Consider the following 23,364-nt stretch of genomic DNA (forward strand, 5'->3'; position numbering starts at 1 on the left):
TTTATTCATATTTTCCACATCACTACATTTTATGGCTTCGTCACATTCGGGTGTCGACCAACACAGCTTGATTCAGAGTCCAAGTGGACATTTGGGGTTAGGGTGCATCATTGTTCATATTTTTAGCCATTGTTTCTCATATTTTTAGTTATTTCATTTAGTTTTGTTGACATAGTTAGTTTAGTTTTTTCACCCTCTATTGGTTAACAAAAATCATTTTGTTAATAGATTATTTAAATAATAAAACATAAAGAGATACAAACAAGTTAATGCAGTTAGTTGAGTTGGTAGACATTGTTTCTAATTTTTTATTGAATATATAAGCCACCACCAATCAAGGTAATTGGAAGTAAAAATTTTCGATGATTGAAAATTTTTCTAATTTTTTATTGAACATTTTTCGGCAAGTATTTCGGCGCTTATGATGTGTGGGCTTTGGGTCATAACCAATAAAGGTGACCGGAGGTAAAAAATTTCAGAATCTCTGCAGCTAAAAAAATTCGTCGAAGATTTTGGCGGCAGAACACTTTCCAGCTAGTATTTCGACGCTTATGTTGTGTGGGCTTTGGGTCATGTGGTACAATTGTAAATGTAAAATGTTTACAGTTGTCTTGACCCATAAAGTGTGGCTTAATCCAAATAAAAGGATTAGGTTTGGTACTTTTCCTTAAAGTTGATATTTTCCCTTAAAATCTATATCTTAGTTGAGGTCGAGAGAGTCGAGACTGATGTGAAGTAAATAGGTGTTGAGCGAGAAAGATGATATCATTTCAACGGTTGAGATTAAATTTCAATCGATCTTGATGGCTGTAACAATTTATAATCTTATAAATTATATGTATAATTAAATTTATGCATCATAAAAGTTAAATCGATTTGGTACAATCTTACCGAATAAACACGTATTTTATACCGATTCATATACCGAAAGTTTTGGTATCTGTTTCATTTTGGGTACTGAATGGTTCAGTATTTTCCATTCAGGTACCGAATGATTCGGTATTTTCGGTTCAATATATTTTATGTTGGGCTTCTGTACAGGTCCGGTCGATTTCGATATTTTTGGTATTTTTTTCTACCCCTGCGTACAAGGATGTTTCTCAAATAACTTTTTTTTTGGACAAACTAAGTTACTTTTCCATTAAACAAAGAGACTAATACAAGGAAAAGAGAGCCCAAAAAGCATCTCACAACCGAAATACAAGCCCAGTAGGAAAAAGTAAATACAACACAAAGCCGAAAAGGTATAGCTAAAAAACAACATAAACCCTAAAAATAAAGAGGAAACTAGTAGCCACCACCAAATCTGACGCGTCTCCATCAGAAGGCCACCACCACAAAAAATCGAACCAAAAGCAGCAACCGGATCAACGGAAAATGGGGGTGAGTGAGCCACTGGCTCTGTGAGCGCTCCCATAATCCTACCAAATAGTGCAAAAAGCACTTTAACAGCCACCCAAAATCCAAACACGTCACCGAGGAGAAGCACCCAGGGCTGAGTAGCAGTGGTTGGTAGTTGTGGACTCACGACGAAAGGAAACATGGAGCAGGAAGGTGTCTACAGGTTCCGGTTTTAGACAAGCTCAGAGAATTAAGACAAAGCTCAAACAAAGCCAAAATGAAAACAGATAAAAGCACTGTAGGAAAAAAACAGAGGAGGGAAAGCGTGACAGGGGAAGAGGGAGGACTTGATGCTATAGGTAGTGGGTTGGGTTGTAGCAGGAGAGAAAATGGCGGAATGGGAAGAAAAATGACTAGAGGGCGAGGGTAACGGCCTAGAGAGGAGAAGAAAATGGGTAGCAGCAAGGGAAAGCCGGCCGACTCCAACCAGATGAAGGAGTTGGCGGCGAAGGCTGGGAATTTGAGGGGGTTCCTGCGAAAGAGAAAAGTAGGAGCGGCTAGGGTTTTTTTTCTTTTCAGAGAGAGAGATTGACATTTTACTACATATTTGTTCTCTCAAATAACTTTATTCGAGAATTGAAGCTCATATGCATAACCTCTCCGAAAAGCCATAATTAATTTTGAATTGCACAGTTCATTGCATTAACTACAAGAGTCTTCACTTGATTTGAAAGTTGAAATTTGAGAAAGTAAAGGATAAAATTTTCATTGTGACGGGAACACGGGTGGTACATCATGTATTTTTATGTAAATGGTGGGAAATTTTATTTTTTAAGTTATTAATTTTTTAACACACATATCTCACCAATTGTATAGTGACACATGGTGTAACATCCTGTATACTGATCACACTGAAAAATCTCTCACAGTAAAGAGAGAGGCACATAGAAAAGCAAATCGTTGAAGGCTTTGAAATGGGGGCGAGTCGCAAAGTTCTGTTAGACCACATAACAATATATTGGGAGTCGTCCACCCCATGATCAACATCAAAGTCCACGACCACCCGTCTTCCCAACCACTGCAAGTGGCCTAATGGTTCTGTTTCAACGCGTTTACGTAACCGTAATAAAAATATGGTGAATTATATTGAGGACAAGTTGAATTAAAGAGGAGTTGGAATGAAGAGAAGTCAGAATCGGATTCCTGTTGGAGCTAATTATTTAAATATTCTGGAATCGGAATATAAATAACACTAATTTCATAAAGCTTTTTACTAATTCAGTAGAATCAGAATATAAACTAGTATGATTACTAAAATGCCTTTGTCCCAAATCAAATATTTTATATACTTTTTTAATAAAATTTGATATAATATATATTAGTAAGAAGTTAAGCATAATTAAACTAGGGTTAATGGGTTTATAAAGGATAGTAAGGAGTTGTGCATAATTAAACTAGGGTTAATGGGTTTATAAAGGATAGTATTGGAAATAAAAAAAGTAAATGAGGGCATAAAGGGAACATAAGTGTCATTCTGATTGCCCAAGTAATCAGGAATCCAAATACCATGTTAATCTAAGAAATCCAAATCCTCCAAATTTTGGAATTGAATTCCCAAATTTTGTGTGGGTCTCACCTTTTCTTTTACTCCCCAAGTTTAGTAAACAAATGTATACTCGTAATCAGAATTCAATTCCGTATTTTAATTTCGATTACAGTTATGTAAACCCGTCCTTAGAGTTTTGTTTTTGTCCCAGAAACGAATCCAAAACATATATTTCATTTTACATAGTTAATATATATTTAGTCTGATATGCTTTTTATTTATTCTATTTAATACATGTGCTCCATTATTGATCATTTTATCTGTATATTATAGATCTATTTTCTGTTGGATATCTGTATATTATAGTTAAGGTTTGCTATTTCGCAATTCATTGCGGTTTGTAAGGCTAGACTAAAATGTTATTCAGGATCAATGACCAAAATATCGATATTATCAGCGAACTATCGCCAATAATATCGTTTTTTTTAGAAGGCGATATTTTCAAACGTATCCATTTAATTATCGTCAATATATCGCGATATTATCGATAATATCGCCGAGGCTCCGTCCGTCGTCGCAACTGCAGCCGAGGCTCCGTCGTCGCAGCTGCCAAGGAAAGGAATGAGGGAGAAGGTTTGAGGGATTGGGGAAGGGGGAACACATAAAACCTTTCTTAAGGGTTTCGATCTCATCTCCAGAGCGGCGAGCGGCGTTGACGGCTTTCTCATCCTTCTTGGCGGCGGCGTTGGGTGCCTTCTTCCTGATGACGACGGGTTCCCAGTCCTGCGTGATGGGTCCTCTTGACATGGCGATCGGCTGTGGGAGAGGTGTGCGCAGTGGCGAAGCTACGTGAGGGCGAGGAGTGGTGGCAGCCCCTTCCTTCGTCGGAAAACACGCCTATGAGCACTAGTCCAGTTGGTGTTCGTCTATCTGCTCCCATCTCCACCTTGGTCTCGTCTGAGTCCTCATCCTCTCCAACCAATAGTTTCATTAACTTCATAATTTTATATGTTTTCTTGAGAAAATATCAAAACAAAATTTCTTGGCAAGGATTGGGGAAACGGTGGTGCAGGCGATGAGAAAGGAAGGATGAAGGGATGTGGGTGGGATGATGGCAGTCATGGTGGTGGGTGAGTGGTGAGTGGTGAAGATGTGAAATTGAAGGAGTAACTATGCTACATCATAGAGTTTTTTTGGTGAGAAAGAGCCCAGCTCGGCCGTCGAAATCCTTGCTGCTGCGTTCTTGGTCGGTGGTGGCAACCCTGTTCTGGAAACCACCACAGGCGAGAAGGCAAGAGAATTCGAGGATGTAAACAAGTGTTTTTTTATTCCCAAGATGTAAAAGAGTTAGAGAATGGGTCTTTGTTTTGCGTGAAAAGTAGAGAAAATTCATGGTCGTAAGATGTATTTCGAACGGTTAGGATTTGTTGATCCCCGAATCCGGATAGAGTTGATTCGAAGAGGATCTCGTTCCTTTTTTTTTAATTTTTTATTCTTGAATGTATTATTATTTTCTTTGTTAAGACTCCCACCATATTTATCTTAAACTTTCACATTATTTATAAATATTGTATTACTTTTTAAAAACAATGTAAATATTGTTTAATGCTTATTTTACGATAATTTAAATTCATCTAGGCTCCTGCCTAGATTTTGCTTAGGCACCTAGCTGCTAGATCACAGTCTGCTGTTTGACTGGCGCCTAACATTTTTTAGGATCTAATCCTAGCCAATTTAAGCTTCTTGCATTGACTTTGATATTATTGCTTACAACCGCTTTGGTGGAGAGACTATCTTCTGCTATGAATATTGACTCAAAACTTTGTACTCTCCAATGTAAAAGCAACCGCTTCGATTGAACCTTGCACTCTTTTGTATTTTCTCACCTAAAAAATACTGAAATAATAATTTTTTTTCTCTAATTTATTAAAATATTAAAGAAAAATATAAGAATTAAGATAATTTCACGTAACAAGAATTTTACTATTTCTTTTATTTCTTCACTTACATGTTATCAAAGCATGTTCCTAATTTAAAAAAAAAAAAAAAACCCCCACATTTTTTTCTCTTTTGCCTTCTCTCTCACATTTTTCTCTAACTTCTCTCTTTCATATTATATTTTTTTTTTCAATTTTTTTTTATATTACACATAGAGTAATGTATAAAGTGTAAAATATTGTACTAATTCATTATATATAAATGATTATGGTGTGTTTAAACTTCTTTCATTAATTACTACATATTTTTTACATTCACAATGTTTGACAGCTCGCTATATAATCAACTTAAATCAGTTAAATCCATCATGTAATGCATTTCCTTCCAATTTTTGTGTGATAAACTAATAGATAATTGACTAAATAAATATCCTGCAAAGTTTCAATAAAAATTTCCAAGTTTTTCTTACAATTTCCGTGGTTTTTATTCAATTTTTATCGATATCGATAATATCCCAATATTTCCATCGAAATTTCCGTGTTTTTGGACTACCGATATTTCCGATATCATCGATATTTTATACCTTGTTTAGGATGAAGCCAAGCACTCCACTAAAGATGCGTATGAGTGCTTACCGTAGTGAACTTTCTGTGGCCCTCGACGATGTTATGTTCTTGCATGGTGACCGTAGCCTTGGATTCGATATCACTCCAGATCAGGTCATTTTTCTACTGTTCTCTACCTACGTTATATATTCTTTCTATCCGTGTGAATGTGGTTCGCACTGTTGAATTTTTGAATTGACTCAAAATCTTTCGAATTGACTTCTTTACAAGAATAAGGGTGACACACAAAATTGCATGAACTATAGGGGTATTAAGCTAATGTGTCATACAATGAAACTCTGGGAGAGAACATTAAGCATAGATGGAGGTAAGAGACACGGGTTTCAGACAACCAATTCGGGTTCATACCAGGGCGCTCAACCATGGAGGCAATCTATCTCTTACGAAGATTGATGGAAAGATATAGAGATAGGAAAAATGATTTACTCATGGTCTTTATAGATTTGGAAAAAGTGTATGATAGGGTCCCAAGAGACATTCTTTGGAGGATTTTAAAGAAAAAAAGAGTACGAGTAGCATATATCTAAGCTATAAAAGATATGTATGATGGAGCAAAGATTGCTATAAGAACTCATGAAGGACAAACCGAAAGCTTCCCCATAACTGCAGGGTTACATCAAGGCTCATCCTTAAGTCCTTACTTTTTTGCATTGGTAATGTATGAGTTTATGGAACATATTCAAGATGATATTCCTTGGTGTATGCTTTTCGCAGACGATATAGTGTTGATAAATGAAACTCAAGAAAAGGTAAATGCGAAGCTTAACATTTGGAGAGAAGTGTTGGAATCTAAAGGTTTTCGCCTAAGCCGATCGAAGACAGAATATATGAAGTGCAAGTTCAGTGCAAATGGAGGCCCAAATGAGTTAGTGGTGAGGATCGAAGATCAGGAAGTACTAAAGAGCGACTGCTTTTGCTACCTAGGATCTATTTTGCAAAAGAACGGAGAATTAGATGGAGACCTCAACCATAGAATACAAGCTGGATGGATAAAGTGGATGAGCGCATTCAGTGTGTTGTGTGACCGCCGTATGCCACTGAAGCTTAAGGGAAAATTTTATAGGTCGACAATAAGGCCGGTGATGCTGTATGGCACGGAATGTTGGGCGGTGAAGCATCAACACGTACATAAAATGGGTGTAGCGGAGATGAGGATGCTTCATTGGATGTGTAGGCACACGAGAAAGGATAAGATTAGGAATGAGGATATTCGAGGTAAAGTAGGAGTAGCCGATATAGAAGGAAAGATGAGAGAAAATTGGTTATGGTGGTTTGGACATGTGCAAAGAAGGCCTACTGACACTCTGGTTAGAAGATACGACTACGGGACAGAGGTCCAGGGCCGAAGGGGTAGAGGAAGACCTAGAAAAACTTTGGAAGAGACTCTAAGAAAAGACTTAGAATACTTGGATCTAATGGAGGACATGACACAGAACCGAGTGCAATGACGTTCTAGGATTCATATAGCCGACCTCACTTAGTGGGAAAATGCTTTGTTGTTGTTGTTGTTGTTGTTGCAGTTGGTATTCGTCTGGAGGAATTTTCGATGGGGACGTTTCCTGGCCGACGAGCACACAGCTTCCGAAGAGGTTGGCGCCGGTTGATATTGTCTGTCGGGCTTCTGCTTATTGGCGGGTTGTAAGAGAATGACAAAGTTAATTCTGAAATGTGCCTTTGTAGGGCCTTAGGTGTAGGCCTTGAGGCTCACAATCAAAATTAACTTTAGGTGTTTATGTATGCCATTGCCATCTTTAGTTTTAATTGTATATGCCCGAGATACCAAATTAGCTATGAAATGTGCCTTTGTAGGGCCTTAGGTGTAGGCATTGAGGCTCGCAATCAAAACTAACCACGTACTCGAATATATAGTGGTTGGTTCATTGTTGTAGAAGTATTACAACTGTTATACTTTAATCACCCGAGCCCGAAGAGCAGAACGAACCCAGATAGGTGCCTTTGTAGGGCCTTAAGTATAGGCCTTGAGGCTTCCCATCAAAATTAATTCTATACTCAAGCGTTCTGTGGCAATCATAATATAACAGAAGTAAAAGTAAGAAATAGGCTGATTACTTGTGCCCCAAGTAACTTAGGACTTCTTGTTATCAAGGATTGTCGTGGATGAGTTAAGTCCACATAAAGTTCTTTTTTATGCCTTGAGACCAAGGACTTTTGATTGATAAATCTTGTATGCACGAAAGGTTATAACTTAGATCTGGTCAAGCTATGAATTCGGATTCCAACTTTATCTTTTGCATGGTTGGGCACCATTAAAACGACCAGATCCAAAAACCAAGAAGCCTTTTAATAATAAACTTGCTAGAAATAACTTGGATACAGATGGAAATAAACATCATATTACTAGATTTATGAATGAAAAGACAGAACAAAGAAGGTCGGGCAAGGCTGATCGTCTTGCAACTTCTTCTCTTTGTGATTTACAAAGGGTTTGAATGCTAGAATGAGAGATTGGGAGATGAGTTTACAGGAGGGAATCGATATTACATCAAGATTCAGACAAGGTAGCAGAGCTTTTAGAAAGGTTTTTGGTGAGGGTTAATCCTGAAAAGGATGAAGGCTTGGTGCTGACTACAGCTTCATATGCAAATCTGGCTTGAGCAGAGTTTGTGTATTTGTTTATTTGATCGAGTGTCCTTATCTCTGATTTCTCTTTCCCTTTTTATAGAGGATTTGGCTTGGCTGCATGCAGCATCGATCTTGCCCGAATGCGGCTGAAGGGTAGTGACTCATCAATTTTTTACTTGTACTGCCATTGTAAAGTACTTTTGGGCTGATTAGCTAGCTAGTCTACACCACTTGACTTCTAGGTAGGTGAGCAAATGGCTCAAGTGATCGGCACTTAGTCGGGAAAATGGCTTCTTTCGCCTTCTGGGCTTCGGCTGAACCTTGGGCTTCCTTATTTCTATACCTTCTTCTGGGCTAACTCTCTATTGAGCCCAAAGTTTCAGTTTTAACCCAAACAGTGCCCCATTGGATTAATATTCAAGCTTGTATTCCAGGCGCCAATGTTGATTGAATAGCCGCATACGCATGTACACCTGTTCTCGGAACTTGTGTCTTCTGGAAGGGATTAATGCAATCTCGCGTTTCTTGCTCTTCCCATGACCTTTGAGCTATTCTCTGATGTTCCTATAAATTCCGGCTCAAATCTTCATTTTTGAACAAATAACTTAAGCCAAAAGTTTCTTATGCCGAGCCAACATATCATCTTCAACCTTCCCTTTTATCTCCCTCGGACGTTTCTGCCTTCTAAGTTTTCTTCTAAAACTAGGGAAATGGGTTTCTCAGGACTCACGTGGAGTTTCCTAAAATGTGAGAAAAAGGATTTTCGTCAAATAACTATTATCTCCAACACATTTGGTTAAACACACCGCTATCCCTAACACCTTTGGTCAGGCAGTTTCCTCATTCTGAGCTTGTTTGACTTTTACAAGTTTGGTCGAGGATCACCATCCTGGTAGTCGGCTCGATAAGTCGGACTTCACCATTATACCTGGTGAAGGTTCGCATTGAGGGTCCTCTACCAGGTTTATCTTGGCCGCACAACCTGATCACCTGATCGGGTTTTATCCATAGAGACACTAGAAAACTAGTCGAGACGCCACTGCAACTAGAAGGAATTGAGCATAGCACATTGGAGCTGAATCTGATGAAAATTTCACCAATTTGTCGAAATGAATAAAACATCATTTTAACAACTTTTATCTTTCTATTTTCTTGAATGGTTGATGAACAAACACTGCACTCCGGCACCCCGAAGCCTGCTTTATCTTACATCTTCTTCAATATAACAATCCCTAACATCCTATAATGTAGGACAATACTTTTTTAAGAATTTGACATTGATGGGATGTTTCTGCCAATTTCCTTCGATGTCCGCCAAGTAGTATCCTCCATTGTCTAATACTTGACTAACAATGAAAGGACCTTCCCATGTCATGCTCCATTTCCCAAAGCCCCTAAGCTGAGCTCCTAGAGGGAGGACTGCCTTCCATACTAAATCTCATTCCTTAAAAGACTTCAGCTTTACTTTTTTGTTATAAGCTCGGGCAACAACTCTTTTCCCTTTCTGAATCTGGTTCAAGGCCTCAATTCGGGCTACATCTAAGTCTTCAATCCCTTGACACATGGCTTCTATGTACTCTTCACTGTGTAACCTAAATTGATTTTGAATTCTGACAGAACTTACATTGATTTCCATAGAAAGAACCGTATCTTGCCCGAAAGTCAAAGCATAAGGAGTTGTCCTCGTTCCTGCCCTCTTAGAGGTTTGGTATGCCCACAAAGTATTCCCCAGCTTTTCATGACACTTTTCCGAACTATCTGTCACCATTCTTTTGATAATGTTTATCAAAATCTTGTTGCTGGCCTTTGCCTGGCCATTTAACTGAGGGTAGTAAGGACTGGACTGGACCATCTTTATTTTGTATTTGTTTGCAAATTCTTCAACTTCTTTTGAAATAAAAGATAACCCACAATCCGTGACTATAGTTTCGGGCACCCCAAACCTACGTAGAATCTTGGTTTCAATAAATTTCTTGACTGCAGCTGAGGTTATGGTTTTTACAGCTGAGGCTTCTACCTATTTGGTGAAGTAATCCGTCACCACAATTATGAAAGTATGCCCCTTGCTAGAATCTGGATAAATCTGCCCGATGAAGTTCATTGCCCACCCTCTGAAGGGCCAAGGCTTGACCATTGGATTTAAAGGTACTGAAGGCACATGTTGGAAGGGTCCATGCCTTTGACATTCTTCACAGCCTCGGGCATAGAACTTGCAATCTTTTTCTATGTCGGGCCAGAAATACCCATACCTCCTAAGCAACCACCTCATCTTCGTCCCAGCTTGATGTGCCCCGCATATTCCTTCATGTGTTTCGGCCATTACTCTCATAGATTCCTCTTGGCATAGGCATTTCAATAGTAGTCCATCTGGAGTTTTCCTTAGCAGGTTCTTCGCCCATAAGACATACTTAGTTGCTTGCTGTCTATTCTTCTTGCTTGTGGGTGAAGAAAGATCTTTTAAATGATGAATGATAGGCGATCTCTAGTTTTTCATCTCGATTTCTAGAACCATTACATCTAGACTGAATCCCCTTTCTAGGATAGAAGAAAGATTTCTTCTTTGAATCTTAACATCTACTCCATATTTCCTTTCCTAGATTGGTACTCCTGAGGCTACTTGTGCCATCTCGTTGGCAGCCAGATTAGATCCCCTAGGGACATGATTAACTGATATATTCGAATCCTAGTAACTTAACAATTACATGGCCGCCAAATAATACCCAGCCATGGTGATATGTCTGCACTTGTATTTTCCATTTAGCTGGTTTATTTCTAACTCTGAATCACCAAACTCCATTGCCCCCAGATCTATCAAGATTTCCAAGCCAATTATTAAGGCTTCATATTTTGCCCGATTGTTAGTGCTCCCTTGGTAATCCAAGAGGAACGAGTAATAATGGTGAACCCCTTGGGGATTTATTATGACAATCCCAGCTCCAAAAGCCTTCTGAGTGCAAGAACCATCAAAATACAGCCTCCAAGGAGTAATCCATAGGCCAGTTACTCTTTTTATTTCTTGTTAAACCCAATCTTCTTTGCCTGAGATGCCCTTGCTTGGTGGGATCTAAACACTAGTCACCTCCAGGGTCCCCTGGATATTGATAATCTCATCTTGAGACTCTTGATGCTCTGTCAAGAAGTCGGCAATTGCTTGGCCCTTGACGGCCCTTTGGGGTTCATATTGAAAGCTGAACTCTGATAATGCTAGAATCCACTTCCCAATCTTTCCTGTTAGCATTGGTTTTGACAACATATATTTTATCACATCTTTTTTGGCAATGATATGCACATGACAAGGTAACATGTAATGCCTCAACTTACTAGCAGTGAAATACAGAGCTAGGCACAATCTTTCTACTGGGGAGTCTCTTGTTTCTACCTCAGTCAGAATTCTACTGAGGTAGTACACCGCCTGTTCTTTCCCACCTTCATTGTTTTGGGCTAGTAAACTCCCGATTGATTTCTCTGAAGCAGAGATATATAGTTTTAAGGGTTTTCCCCTTTAAGGTGGTACCAACATTGGTGGAGAAGTCAAATAGGCTTTGATGCTGTAAAAAACCTTTTAGTGTGGTGGTCCCCACTCAAAATTTCCTTTATCCTTCAGTCTCAGCAGAGGAGTCAGCGGCTGGATCTTGCCAGCTAATTGGCAATGAATCTCCTTAAGAAATTAATTTTGCCTAGCAGCCTCTAAAGTTGCACCTTGTTAGTGGGCGAAGGTGACTCCATTATTGCTCGAGACTTGTTCTTGTCCACTTCTACACCTCTTTGATAAACCAAGAATCCCAAGAAGTTGCCCGATCTCACTTCAAACGCGCACTTCTTTGGATTCATTTTTAGTTTATGAATCCTTATCCTTATCAAAGCTTGTCTGAGATCTGTCAGATGCTGCTCTTCTATTTTGGATTTCACCACGATGTCATCGATGTACACCTCCATGTTCTAGCCAATCAAATCATAAAAGATGACATTCATTGCCCTTTGATAGGTTACACCAGCATTCTTGAGCTCGAATGACATGACTAGGTATTCATATGCCCCCACATGCCGGGGACACCTAAAAGCTGTTTTGTGTATATCTTCCTAGGCCATCTTTATCTGGTTATACCCAACATTTCCATCCATAAAAGATAAGACTTTATGTTTTGCCACTGCATCTATGGATAGATCAGCCATGGGCATGGGATATTCATCTTTTGGTGTAGCACCATTAATGTTTCTGTAATCAACACAACATCATACTGCTTTTGTTATGGCTTTTAAAACGGGTACAATGTTGGCCAACCACTCCACATATTTGGCAGGTCTAATAAATCCAGCTTTTACTAGTTTTTCAATTTCTTCTTTGACTTTTCTTCTATTTCTTTTGACATCCTTTGTGGCGCTTGCTTAATAGGTTTATATCGCTCATTGATGGGCATTCTGTGTTCCACCAAAGTTGAATCTAAACCTGGCATCTCAGTATAATGCCAAGCAAAACAATCTTTAAATTCTTGCAGAAGACAGACAATCTTTGCCCGATCTTTAGTCTTTAACAAGCCACTGATTTGTATAGGTCTTGGATCTCTTTCTGTCCCCAAATTAATGACTTCCAAAGGATCCTGAACTTCTAGTGGTGGCTTGTCAGGCTCTACACACAAAAATTCAACTAAATTCGGGCTTTCGGGCAAATCGTCTGGCCCATACAAGTCATATATACACTCGGCCATTCGTATGGCCGCATCCAATTCTTTTCCACAAAGCTCTTCTCTGCTTTTATCCTGGTTGGTTGGAGTTCCTAGCTGCCATTCCTGCTCTTCTTTTTCTAAGAGCTCATTTTCTTGCTTTCTTCATTTCCCATACACCAACAGTCTTTTGATCAGGGACCTAACTACCATTACCTGATCCTTTCTCTTTTGTTCTGTCATTGATGGCGTTGGGATGTTGGGACGATGCAGGGTCTATCCAATTCCTCTCTAGAAATGAGCATTCCTTGTTCTAAGAGTTTTTGGGCCGTCACCTTGGTAGGGCTATCGTTCTTATCTGCTCCTAAACACTGCAGAATTCCTACATTAGGATTGTAGAAACTTGCCTCCGCAACATTGGCGGTAGGGAGAAATGGCCGTGATTCGGCCTCCACCATCTCCCAAAAACTTGGTCCCTCCGTCCCTGCCTCATGGTAAACAACAACTTGTTGATGTAGAATGGAAGGTATGGCGAGACTTTGATGGATCCAGTCCCTTCCGAGTAATGCTTCATAGGTTGAAGTGCAATCCACCATAAAGAACGCCATCATGATTTGTTTGGACCCCAAGTCCACTTCTAAGGGCAATATCCCATGAGTTTTGGTGATAGCGCCCGAGAAGCTTGAAATCGTGAAGTCCGTGGGAATGAGATCTTCTACACATCTCCCCATCTTCTTCATTTGCTTGGCTGGTAGTACGTTAACAACCTCTCCACCATCAATTAAAACCCTTTTGAAGGGCACCCCCTCCAAATGAGCTACGACATATATTGTCTTAAGATGGTTGGCTAGCAATATGTTTGGGCGACTGAATACCATTTTATCTATATAGATCCTTAATGGACTATCTTTGGATATCTCGGATGATTCAGCTTTTCCCAACTCTCTCTCTCTCCAGCTACTTCAACATTGACATGGGCCATCATTGGCTTTGCTGTCAAATAATCACCTTCCATAGTGGCGGGTTGATCAGGCTCGGTACCAAACATGGCAGATAACACATACGTCATGTTGATATGAAACTTGCTAGGCTTTGGAAAGTTTTCTTTCTTACTCCCGATTTGGCCCATAAACTCATTTAACCAGGCTATCGCATCTTTTGGGAGTAGTGGTTCTGGTGCCCCCTTCTGTTGATTTATGCCAGAATCTGGTATCCGCTTTGGCACTTCGCCGAAATGATCCACCAATGATATAAAAGGGAGTCTCTTTTCGGGCGAAACAGTTCCAAAGCAAATAGGTTATGTCCTCTATTCGGGAGTTGGCATCATTATCATATCTTCTTGAGCTCTCCTTAAGATCCTGTACTTCCCAGGGTGTAGGCTTTGTGGTACATGATTTCCTTCACCTTCTGTTTTGCTATTAGCCCTCTCCACCTCTTTTTTACTCCTCTAGTGGAACTGACTACTTCCCCCAGATGATGTTTTTTCAAACTTTTGATTCTTGGAGGCTTCAGATGTCGCGGGAGTCTTTAAAGAGTCCATGTAGGCTTTGTGCTGCCTATAGACCCTTCTAATCATGGAGGCTCCCATTTGTTTGGCGGGTTGCCCATTTTTCCCAACCACGTACCATTTTCGCCCGAGACGGGCAGGATTATCCTTTTTGACAGGATTTGTTATCATATCATTCATTTTGACTTCTTTTCCTGTATGGCCATATTGAGGATGCCCTATCTCCCTTTCTTTTGGACCTTTGGCCTCCTTGTCTTCCGTCTCCTCAGAAGCTTCATGATTTCAAAACACTTCTGATAAAGCTCTAGGTTGGGAATCCCCTCCCAACTGCTGAAAAACACTTCGGGAAGTATCTCTTCCTGCTGTCCGCCTATCTTTCTCACGGACTTATTTTCTTTCTTCTTATTATTTCCTCTTGATCAGCTCATGATCAATGAGGACTTCTGTTGGTGGTATTTCGAGCTCACATTCGCATTGGCATCTACTGCACATAACCATCCCTTTGATTATGGCTACTTTTGGATGTTCGGGCAATTTGATCACCCTTTTGTGGATTTATCCGCCGACCTTTCTTCTTCTGTCTCCCTTGCAACCTTTCCTTTCCCCTTCTCGGCCCATGCTAAATTAATCATATTTACTGGGGCCTCTGAAAAGGGATCTGCATGATTGTCCACCATTGCTTCGACTTGCCCCTGATCTTTCTGTAAGAATATTAATGGGCTAGGTGGATTTTTTACCAAGGTCATTTCTTCATCTGGCTGGCTGGCCTTAAGCTTTTTTCTTTCTTCTTCCCCATCATCTTTTTCCTCAAGTAGAGGTAAAGATATGGGAATAGTTGATCCCATAACCAGGTTTGTTTTCCTTCTGAAGCCTGCGGAGGATTTTTCCAATCTTTGCAACATTTGCAACAAGGTAGTTTGCAAGTCATCATTAATTATTTTTTCTGGAACAGCCGGCCTTTTTAAATCTTCAGGTATTTTTGACATATTTCTTTGACAAGTAAGATTTGATCAAGAGATCCCACCGGGCGTGCCAAAACTATGTTCGTCTGGAGGAATTTTCGATAGGGTCGTTTTCTGGCCGACAAGCACACAGCTCCCCAAGAGGTTGGCGCTGGTTGATATTGTATGTCGGGCTTCTGCTTATTGGCAAGCTGTAAGAGAAGGACAGAGTTAATTCTGAAATGTGCCTTTGTGGGGCCTTAGGTGTAGGCCTTGAGGCTCACAATCAAAATTAATTTTAGGTATTCAGACGTGTCATTGCCATCTTTAGCATGACATATGTAAAATAGATGTTTAGTTTTAATTGTATATGCCCAAGAGACCAAGTTAGCTATGAAATGTGCATTTGTAGGGTCTTAGGTGTAGGCCTTAAGGCTCGCAATCAAAACTAACCAAGTACTTGAACATATAGTGGTTGGTTCATTGTTGCAGAAGTATTACAATTGTTATACTTTAATCACTTGAGCCCAAAGAGCAGAACGAACCCAGATAGGTGCCTTTGTAGAGCCTTAAGTATAGGCTTTGAGGCTTCCCATCAGAATTAATTCTATACTCAAGCGTTCTGTGGCAATCATAATATAACAGAAGTAAAATTAAGAAATAGGCTGATTACTTACGCCCTAAGTAACTTCGGACTTCTTGTTATCAAGGATTGTCGTGGATGGGTTAAGTCCACATAAAGTTCTTTTTTATGCCTTGAGACCAAAGACTTTTGATTGATAAATCTTGTATGCCCGAAAGGTTAGAACTTAGATCTGGTCAAGCTATGAATGCGGATTCCAACTTTATCTTTTGCATGGTTGGGCACCATTAAACCGACCAGATCCAAAAACCAAGAAGCCTTTTAATCATAAACTTGCTAGAAATAACTTGGATACAGATGGAAATATACATCATATTACTAGATTTATGAATGAAAAGACAGAACAAAGATGGTCGGGCAAGGCTGATCGTCTTGCAACTTTCTCTCTTTGTGATTTACAAAGGGTTTGAGTGCTAGAAGGGGAGATTGGGAGATGAGTTTACAGGAGGGAATCGATACTACAACAAGATTCAAACAAGGTGACAGAGCTTTTACAAAGGCTTTTGGTGAGGGTTGATCCTGAAAATGATGAAGGCTTGGTGCTAATTACAGCTTCGTATGCAAATCTGGCTTGAGCAGAGTTTGTGTATTTTTTTGTTTGATTGAGTGTCCTTATCTCTGATTTCTCTTTCCCTTTTTATAGATGATTTGGCTTGGCTGCCTGCAGCATCGATCTTGCCCGAATGCGGCTGAAGGGTAGTGACTCATCAACTTTTTACTTGTACTGCCATTGTAAAACACTTTTGGGCTGATTAGCTGGCTAGTCTACACCACTTGACTTCTAGGTAGGTGAGCAAGTGGCTCAAGTGATCTACACTTAGTCGGGAAGAGGGCTTCTTTCGCCTTCTGGGCTTCGGCTGAGCCTTGGGCTTCCTTCCTTCTATACCTTCTTCTGGGCTAACTCCCTTTTGAGCCCAAAGTTCCAGTTTTAACCCAAACAGCTGGGAATGGAGATGGAGCTGAAATTGATGTATTACCTCGCCCTGGTAGCTGTTGGAGTCAGTGTATTGCTCGAGTGGTATGGATGGAGGGGAGGGTGGACGTGGGTAGATATTAGATAATTATGCGTTTCTTTTTGCTTTGTTGTACCTGTGTTGTTGCTGCATTCTGGAATTTGAACTAGTTAAGGGCTTTGAGTCCGAATGGGGTAAGTAGCAGCTCTTCTAGCTCTCTATTATATATGATTTTGTATGTAAATTTTCAGTGCGAACAAAAGACCAATCATTAGAGTAAATTTTCTCACAACCAAAGAGAGAGTGAGAGACGAGGGAATGAGTCTTCCGGTGCAAGGGTGAATGCCCTTAACAACTGAACTATATATAATAGCCTTTTGCACCCAAGATCTCATTTTAACTAGTGAATCATTAACATGAGACTGGTTGGCACGTTTAATTACGTATGTTCATCAAAGATGTGTAGAGGGGGTCATGGTGGCATGCGTTGTGCTTCGCTTGTATCTAGGAGGTTTGCAAGCAAAATATATTGGCTCATTACATGGAAGGATCGTTTTCGTCTTATCGACAAATAACAATTTGACACATGCATGAAAGCTTTTGTCATGTTCATTTTCATTTTTCTTTTGTCAAATATAAGGGAAAATTGCCAAACTGAAAACATTAAGCAATTCAAACTCCTCTAGGCTAAGATGATCTAGTTCAACAATTTTTTAATTTATTTGGGATGTTCTACTATAGGAATTCAGTTAATTAGACTTGCTTCTTCGTTAATTAATTCGTCTCAAAGAAACAAAAATGTGTGCTTGATCCAATAGAATTAGGTGTGGCAAATTTGGGTAAAAATTGTTATGTTGTTTTAGAGGAAAATAATTTAAGAGAGTGAGAGAATTCTATTCGAGAGTTTCATAGTAGTGTGTTACAAATGTGAGGCATAGCCACCTTTATATAGTGGTGTGGCTATCCTAGAAAATTACAAAAATAACCCTAATTCAATAGAAAGAATCAATTGACTAACATTACAACAATTATACCAATTAGTGGACAAAAATAAATATCATGCGACTTATACCAATTAGTGGAAGTACATAAATATCTTGCAACATATGTCAACTAAATTAGATTAATTAATTTTAATTTGTGGTACTCTTCTCTTCCACCTTTGGAATAAGAAACAATGAAATGTCTCATGTGCATCTGGTGAGAATTTAAATAACATATATATTTATTTTATTTAGTAATGTTGACGATATTACAATAATTTGTGTAATAACTGAAGATATTCATGCCCAGCAAATCGGCACGAAGAAGAATATTATTCATAAATTAGATACACGTAGAACAAATTTGGTAATGTCTAGCAAATAAGATTAGCAGTAATCAATGTTGATAATTCCTGCCACCGGGTTAGCAATTTTGGCGAAAGCCGGTTGAGAGAGGTCAAGTGTGGATTGACATCCAGGACAATGATCAACGATCTTTACTCTAACCGTCGAGTTGGTGCATGGATGTGGAACTGGATTTCGAGATCCAGTGCATTTGACGTTATAAAACTTTCCACATCCAGCACCATTGTTCCATATGGCATCACCTGCAGCAGCGATCAAAATGCCTTGTGGTGTATTCCCGTAGCATGCTGAGGCTGTAAAAACAAAAAAGATATCCACCTTTGATCAATTTTCCTTAAAAAGGTCGAATATTGTTAGTTCTACCTATATACAGTTTATGAAAAGGACATTTCGTTAATTATATTTAGTTCGTGTTATGTCATATTTATATACAATGTTTTCTTCGTCTCCAGAAGCTCAATATAGTGGTTCAAAGAAAAAAGAAGAGTGAAGAAGAAAGCAAGCTAACGAATATAGCTTGAGTAGAAAGTAGCAATTCCTGGTGTGCCTACTGATGCCCAGATAAAGCTTGCAACAATGCATAACACAACTAAAATGTTCTTCGGCATTTGTTCTTCTCTCTTACGTTGTCAAAACTCAGATAAATATTATAACTTTATTCTTTTCAAAAGAGTTCATGCGTACTATAATACGTTGGTATGGTCACATCCCTTTATATAATGGATTGTATATTAATACAATACATGAATGCTAGGCATTTCTTCAATCGAACAATGTATTTGTACCAGAATTTTTATTGGATGAGATGTACATATACCACAAGTTTTGGAAGGACAAAAGTTTAAGGTATTCAAATTAATGTAATTCAATATTCTAGAAATACCATTTATTTACTTTTTAATAATATCCTTTATATTGGTTGCTTTCCATTTCAAGTTTTTGAGGCTCCCATTTTTGGTAATCTTTAAACCTTTGAATGAAGATAATGATGATTTAAAAATAAAAAATGAAGGAATTTTCTATTTTCAAATTAAAGTGTTTAACCAATTTACGTAAGTAAACTTTAAAATTTTGTAGAGAGACGAGTGATATGATATTATTAGTTATGAATTTTTATATTCGATTGATGTGAAAATTAGAATCAATATCTAATCTAGCAAAAAATAAATTAATTACCATAAAGAAGCCAGAGATGTTGGACCAAATAACCGGTCACATATGAGGATATGAAAAATGGCAATCTCTCAAAATTTGAAAGTGGGTGTTACAAATCACCTTACGCGAATTAGCGATAAAGAAACTAGAGATAGGAAAAAACATATATGTTTAATAGGCCTTTTAAGGCAATTGGATTTAGGGTTCCGTACATTTGTTTTCATGTGTGAACGAGTGAGATTTAACTATACGATTTGTTTAGCTAGAGACTAGAAGCATTCCAATCCAATCCAAACCTAACATGAGCCCATTTGAGAAATTAATCTAAGATGACCCTTAGCCCAAATGAATATGTACGACGGTGTCATTATTGGATGTCGTACGGTTCCATCCTTGAAAAGTTGAAAATTTGGGTGGGGTTGTGTAAGTGGTGTGGAGAGAGAGAAAAAGAGGAGAGAGGAAGGCACAAAGCACCCACTTTGTTTTCATCGAGTCCAAGAGTTGGAAGTGGAGGTAGGTCTCTTGGTCTCCGTCTCAGAAGACTTGAACACACATAGTCTCCCTCTGCACTCGGATCACACAGAGAAGCAAGGAAGAATGTCAGGCGTCACGAACCAGGAGGAGGACAAGAAGCCCACCGATCAGTCCGCCCACATCAACCTCAAAGTCAAGGGCCAGGTCCCCTTTCTCTCTCTCTCCCCCCCCCTCTCCTCTCTCTCTCTCTCTCTCTCTCTCTCTCTCTCTCTCTAGGTTTTGTTTTTGTTCATGGAAATTATGTGTTAATCGTGATCAGAACATACCCTACAAAATTGGGGGTTTTTTTTTTTGAGTGTTTAATGAAGCATGTTTTGTTCTTCCTATGTTTGATGTCTGTCTTACCTTTGTTTGTTTTTTTTTTTTTGGTTGTGCCTGAAATTACTGTTCAATAAACCCTAAATTGACCTTAATTTCTCAATATTTTGGAGATTTTACTATATGCGAGTGTAAAGTTTGCTGACAATGGATACTTTGGTGCACGTTGTATGTGAATTATTGTTAATGCTGGAAATGTATTGGTTTTGGTTATGTAGGATGGGAATGAAGTGTTTTTCAGGATCAAGAGAAGTACCCAACTGAAGAAGCTTATGAACGCATACTGCGACAGACAGTCGGTTGAATTCAACTCTATTGCATTCCTGTTTGATGGCCGTCGTCTGAGAGCCGAGCAGACCCCTGATGAGGTTCGTTTCTTTATCTATCTCCCGATATGTCAGTATGTGTGTGAATTTTTTGACTTCTGACTGATTATTGTTCTTCTCCTGCAGTTGGAAATGGAAGATGGGGATGAAATAGATGCAATGCTGCATCAAACTGGAGGTTCTTTTGCCTAATCAATGAATATAGAAGGTTGTTTTCCTAGTAGGAGCGAAGTATATGTAGACTTTAAACTATCGCGAAGGCTGATGTTTGAACTTTGAGTATCTGTCAACACTTTGAGTATCTAGATGTTTGTCAGTACCTGGCAATTGTGTGTGTAATAAGTATGGTGGTATTGTTTCAAAGTATATGAGGTATGGCTTCTGCTTTACATTCTCTCTGTGTGGCCTATTCTTTTTATTCTTAGCACTAATATCTGGCTGTTCTTCATGTGACTTGTATTTTTTATGTGTGTGTCCTGAATGGTGGTCTACACATTTGTGAATAATGGTTAAAGTTTGATCATGAGGGAGCAGATGGATGCATTTTGAGACCTCTCTGTAACAAATCCTTGGCTGTCAATTGACTTGTCAAGATGAAATTGTTGCTTGACATGTCAACTGCATGCTGAATCTTGAGGATGATCGTCGTGGGTGAGTAGTGTTGGCTTTGGATATAATAGCATGAATCACATTAAAAATCAACAACATTGTGACACGAAAATGTGTCATCATTGACGTTGATGAAGTGTTATTTGCATTAGGAACCAGTTTGTCCTGTCTAAGCTTCTCTGGTGGTCAGGTCATCTTAGGATGTTAGGGGTCTGTTGGGTTCCTAGGTTTGAAGTGGATTGGATAACTCATGAAGTTCAAGGTATGTTGAAGGTGGAGGTGATCAGACATGAAGGAAACAATTTATCTCATTTCTTCCTTCGACATTCCTTGAAGTACAAGGAGTTAGCCAATCTATTCGATTACTGGACACCAAACAAGCTCTTAAATTTGAGTGTTTTTGTAGTTCTCGTGTTTAGCTTATTGCATTTGCTTGGTATGTTTGACTTGTTTGACGTTTATCAAGAATTCGCTGAGGACTCAAAACACACTTTCTGTTCAACATCGAAATATATATGAACTTTCATCTCTGCAACTCTCTGTACCACGTTAACCAGCTTACGACCATCGATTGTTTCCAAAATTAAGGGGTTGAGAGTGGCTGCATCTAACTGGGTGGACGGACTGTGATGGTTGCAACATCCTCTCAGGAAGACGTTGGCCTATTGCCAAACCAGGGGACCAAAATGGGGAAGGCATATCCCATACTCCACCAAGTTTTCTTTTGTGCAGCAAATTATGAGTGCGACTTTTGTGGGGGTCATTTTCCATTTGATGTGAGATGGAATTTTCTAGTCCAACTCTTATCTCTTATTCCATGTATTCACTTGTTACTTATTACAGGCTGTGAATTAAGATGCACCAGCTTTCCCATTTTAATTGTCTATTAGATGGATATTGCACTTTTCAAGCGTGTTACAAATATTTATTGATTGGTAACGCCATTGAGACTAAATCTTGGTTGAGTTTGATCAGAACCACTTTGGGTGAAAAATTGGTGTGGTCGAGACTAGTGTCAAATGACAATAAAAACGAACATCTACATTAATATCAACAAAAAAAAATGTTAAAAGAGGCAGATTGGCTCAAAGTCATCCCACTTATAAACACCATGTTGTTTAAAACGAAAATTAATGAAAATGGCTTGAAAACTTTGAGTTTTAATAATAAGGACAAAATAAAGGGTAAAGTGAATAGTACCAGGATTGACTTTTTAGTGTAAAAATGTGATTTTTCGTTAAAGTGAACAGTACTGAGTGCTTTTCGTTAAAGTTCTCTTGTTTAAAAGCAACATAGCCACATCGTGGAATGAGATCTAGTCCTGATCGGAACTCTGAGAGATCCAGAGCTTTCAAGAGAAAGATCTGTTGAATATTTAAAAAATATAATATATATATATATATATGTTTGACGGAAAGTTGGGTTATCGACCCAACAATTATATCTTTTCAAATTAGCATTGCAACCTTTTTGCTAATACCTAACGGTTGCTGCATGTTTTACAACATATATGACCTTTGGGTAATTGGTGTTTGTATCAGATATGTCCATTGGACATAATGCTGCAATGTGTTGTATCCCATGGTGAAAAGACATACTCAAATCAAAGGATGTGTCCAAAGGGTGTAATTCTCTCTATATATAGTGGTGACATTAGTAGAAAATGATCATTCAGAAATTTGTTGTCTACATAATTTCTTTGCTCTCTTTTCTCTCTACATCACATTCATACAATTTCTTTCTAGTTATTTCTAAGGGAATATAATTCGATTTTGCTAATCGAATATTCCATACTTTGTTGTATCCTAGAAGTGATTTGCCAAGAATCCTTTAGCAAACTCATTCAAGTGGGGGCAAATAACACTTTAAGGAAACGATTTAAGTCGTACCTCAAAGTCATTATTCGGATTATTCTCCATAATTCTACATTTACTCTAACAATCTTAAAGTGTTATTTTCGTCATGGATAACAAATCTGATAACATAGCTTTGAAGATTATCAATCAAGATGTCTACAAGTTAGACAAATTTGATGGATCAAATTTCACCCGATGGAAGGACAAGATGCGTTTCATGCTTACTGTTCTAAATGTTATATATGTGTTGGGCCCGAAATTGGAGCCTATTTGTGAACCAAGTGACAAAGACTAGGACAATATAGTTGTCGATCGAAAGAAGTGTGAAGAAGATGAATTGGTATGTCGAGGACACATCTTGGGCACATTATCTGATCGTTTATATGACCTGTATGAACACATTCAATTTCCAAAGGAAATTTGGGAAGCACTTGAACACAAGTACACAATGGAAAAAAGAGGTACCGATAAATTTTTA

General features: G+C 38.7%; 3 protein-coding genes across 3 annotated transcripts; 1 reads left to right on the forward strand and 2 right to left on the reverse strand.

Annotated features, from left to right (window-relative positions):
* Nucleotides 1-10,732: 10,732 nt before the first annotated feature.
* On the reverse strand, nt 10,733-11,970 carry LOC139189515 (uncharacterized). Its single transcript, XM_070808479.1, has 4 exons — nt 11,796-11,970; nt 11,356-11,499; nt 11,114-11,262; nt 10,733-10,981 (listed from the first exon to the last, which is right to left on the reverse strand). Exons 1-4 carry the CDS (start codon nt 11,968-11,970, stop codon nt 10,733-10,735), a joined length of 717 nt encoding a protein of 238 aa, XP_070664580.1.
* A 6,139-nt stretch (nt 11,971-18,109) lies between these two features.
* On the reverse strand, nt 18,110-18,696 carry LOC103448468 (putative EG45-like domain containing protein 1). The gene is made up of 2 exons (XM_029089404.1): nt 18,597-18,696; nt 18,110-18,381 (listed from the first exon to the last, which is right to left on the reverse strand). Exons 1-2 carry the CDS (start codon nt 18,694-18,696, stop codon nt 18,110-18,112), a joined length of 372 nt encoding a protein of 123 aa, XP_028945237.1.
* Nucleotides 18,697-19,598: 902 nt separating this feature from the next.
* LOC103448370 (small ubiquitin-related modifier 1) lies at nt 19,599-20,815 on the forward strand. Its single transcript, XM_008387623.4, has 3 exons — nt 19,599-19,921; nt 20,314-20,463; nt 20,548-20,815. Exons 1-3 carry the CDS (start codon nt 19,841-19,843, stop codon nt 20,611-20,613), a joined length of 297 nt encoding a protein of 98 aa, XP_008385845.1. The 5' UTR covers nt 19,599-19,840; the 3' UTR covers nt 20,614-20,815.
* The last annotated feature ends 2,549 nt before the right edge of the window (nt 20,816-23,364 follow it).

This window comes from Malus domestica, chromosome 11, assembly GCF_042453785.1.
Source record: "Malus domestica chromosome 11, GDT2T_hap1".
Taxonomy (NCBI): Eukaryota; Viridiplantae; Streptophyta; class Magnoliopsida; order Rosales; family Rosaceae; genus Malus; species Malus domestica.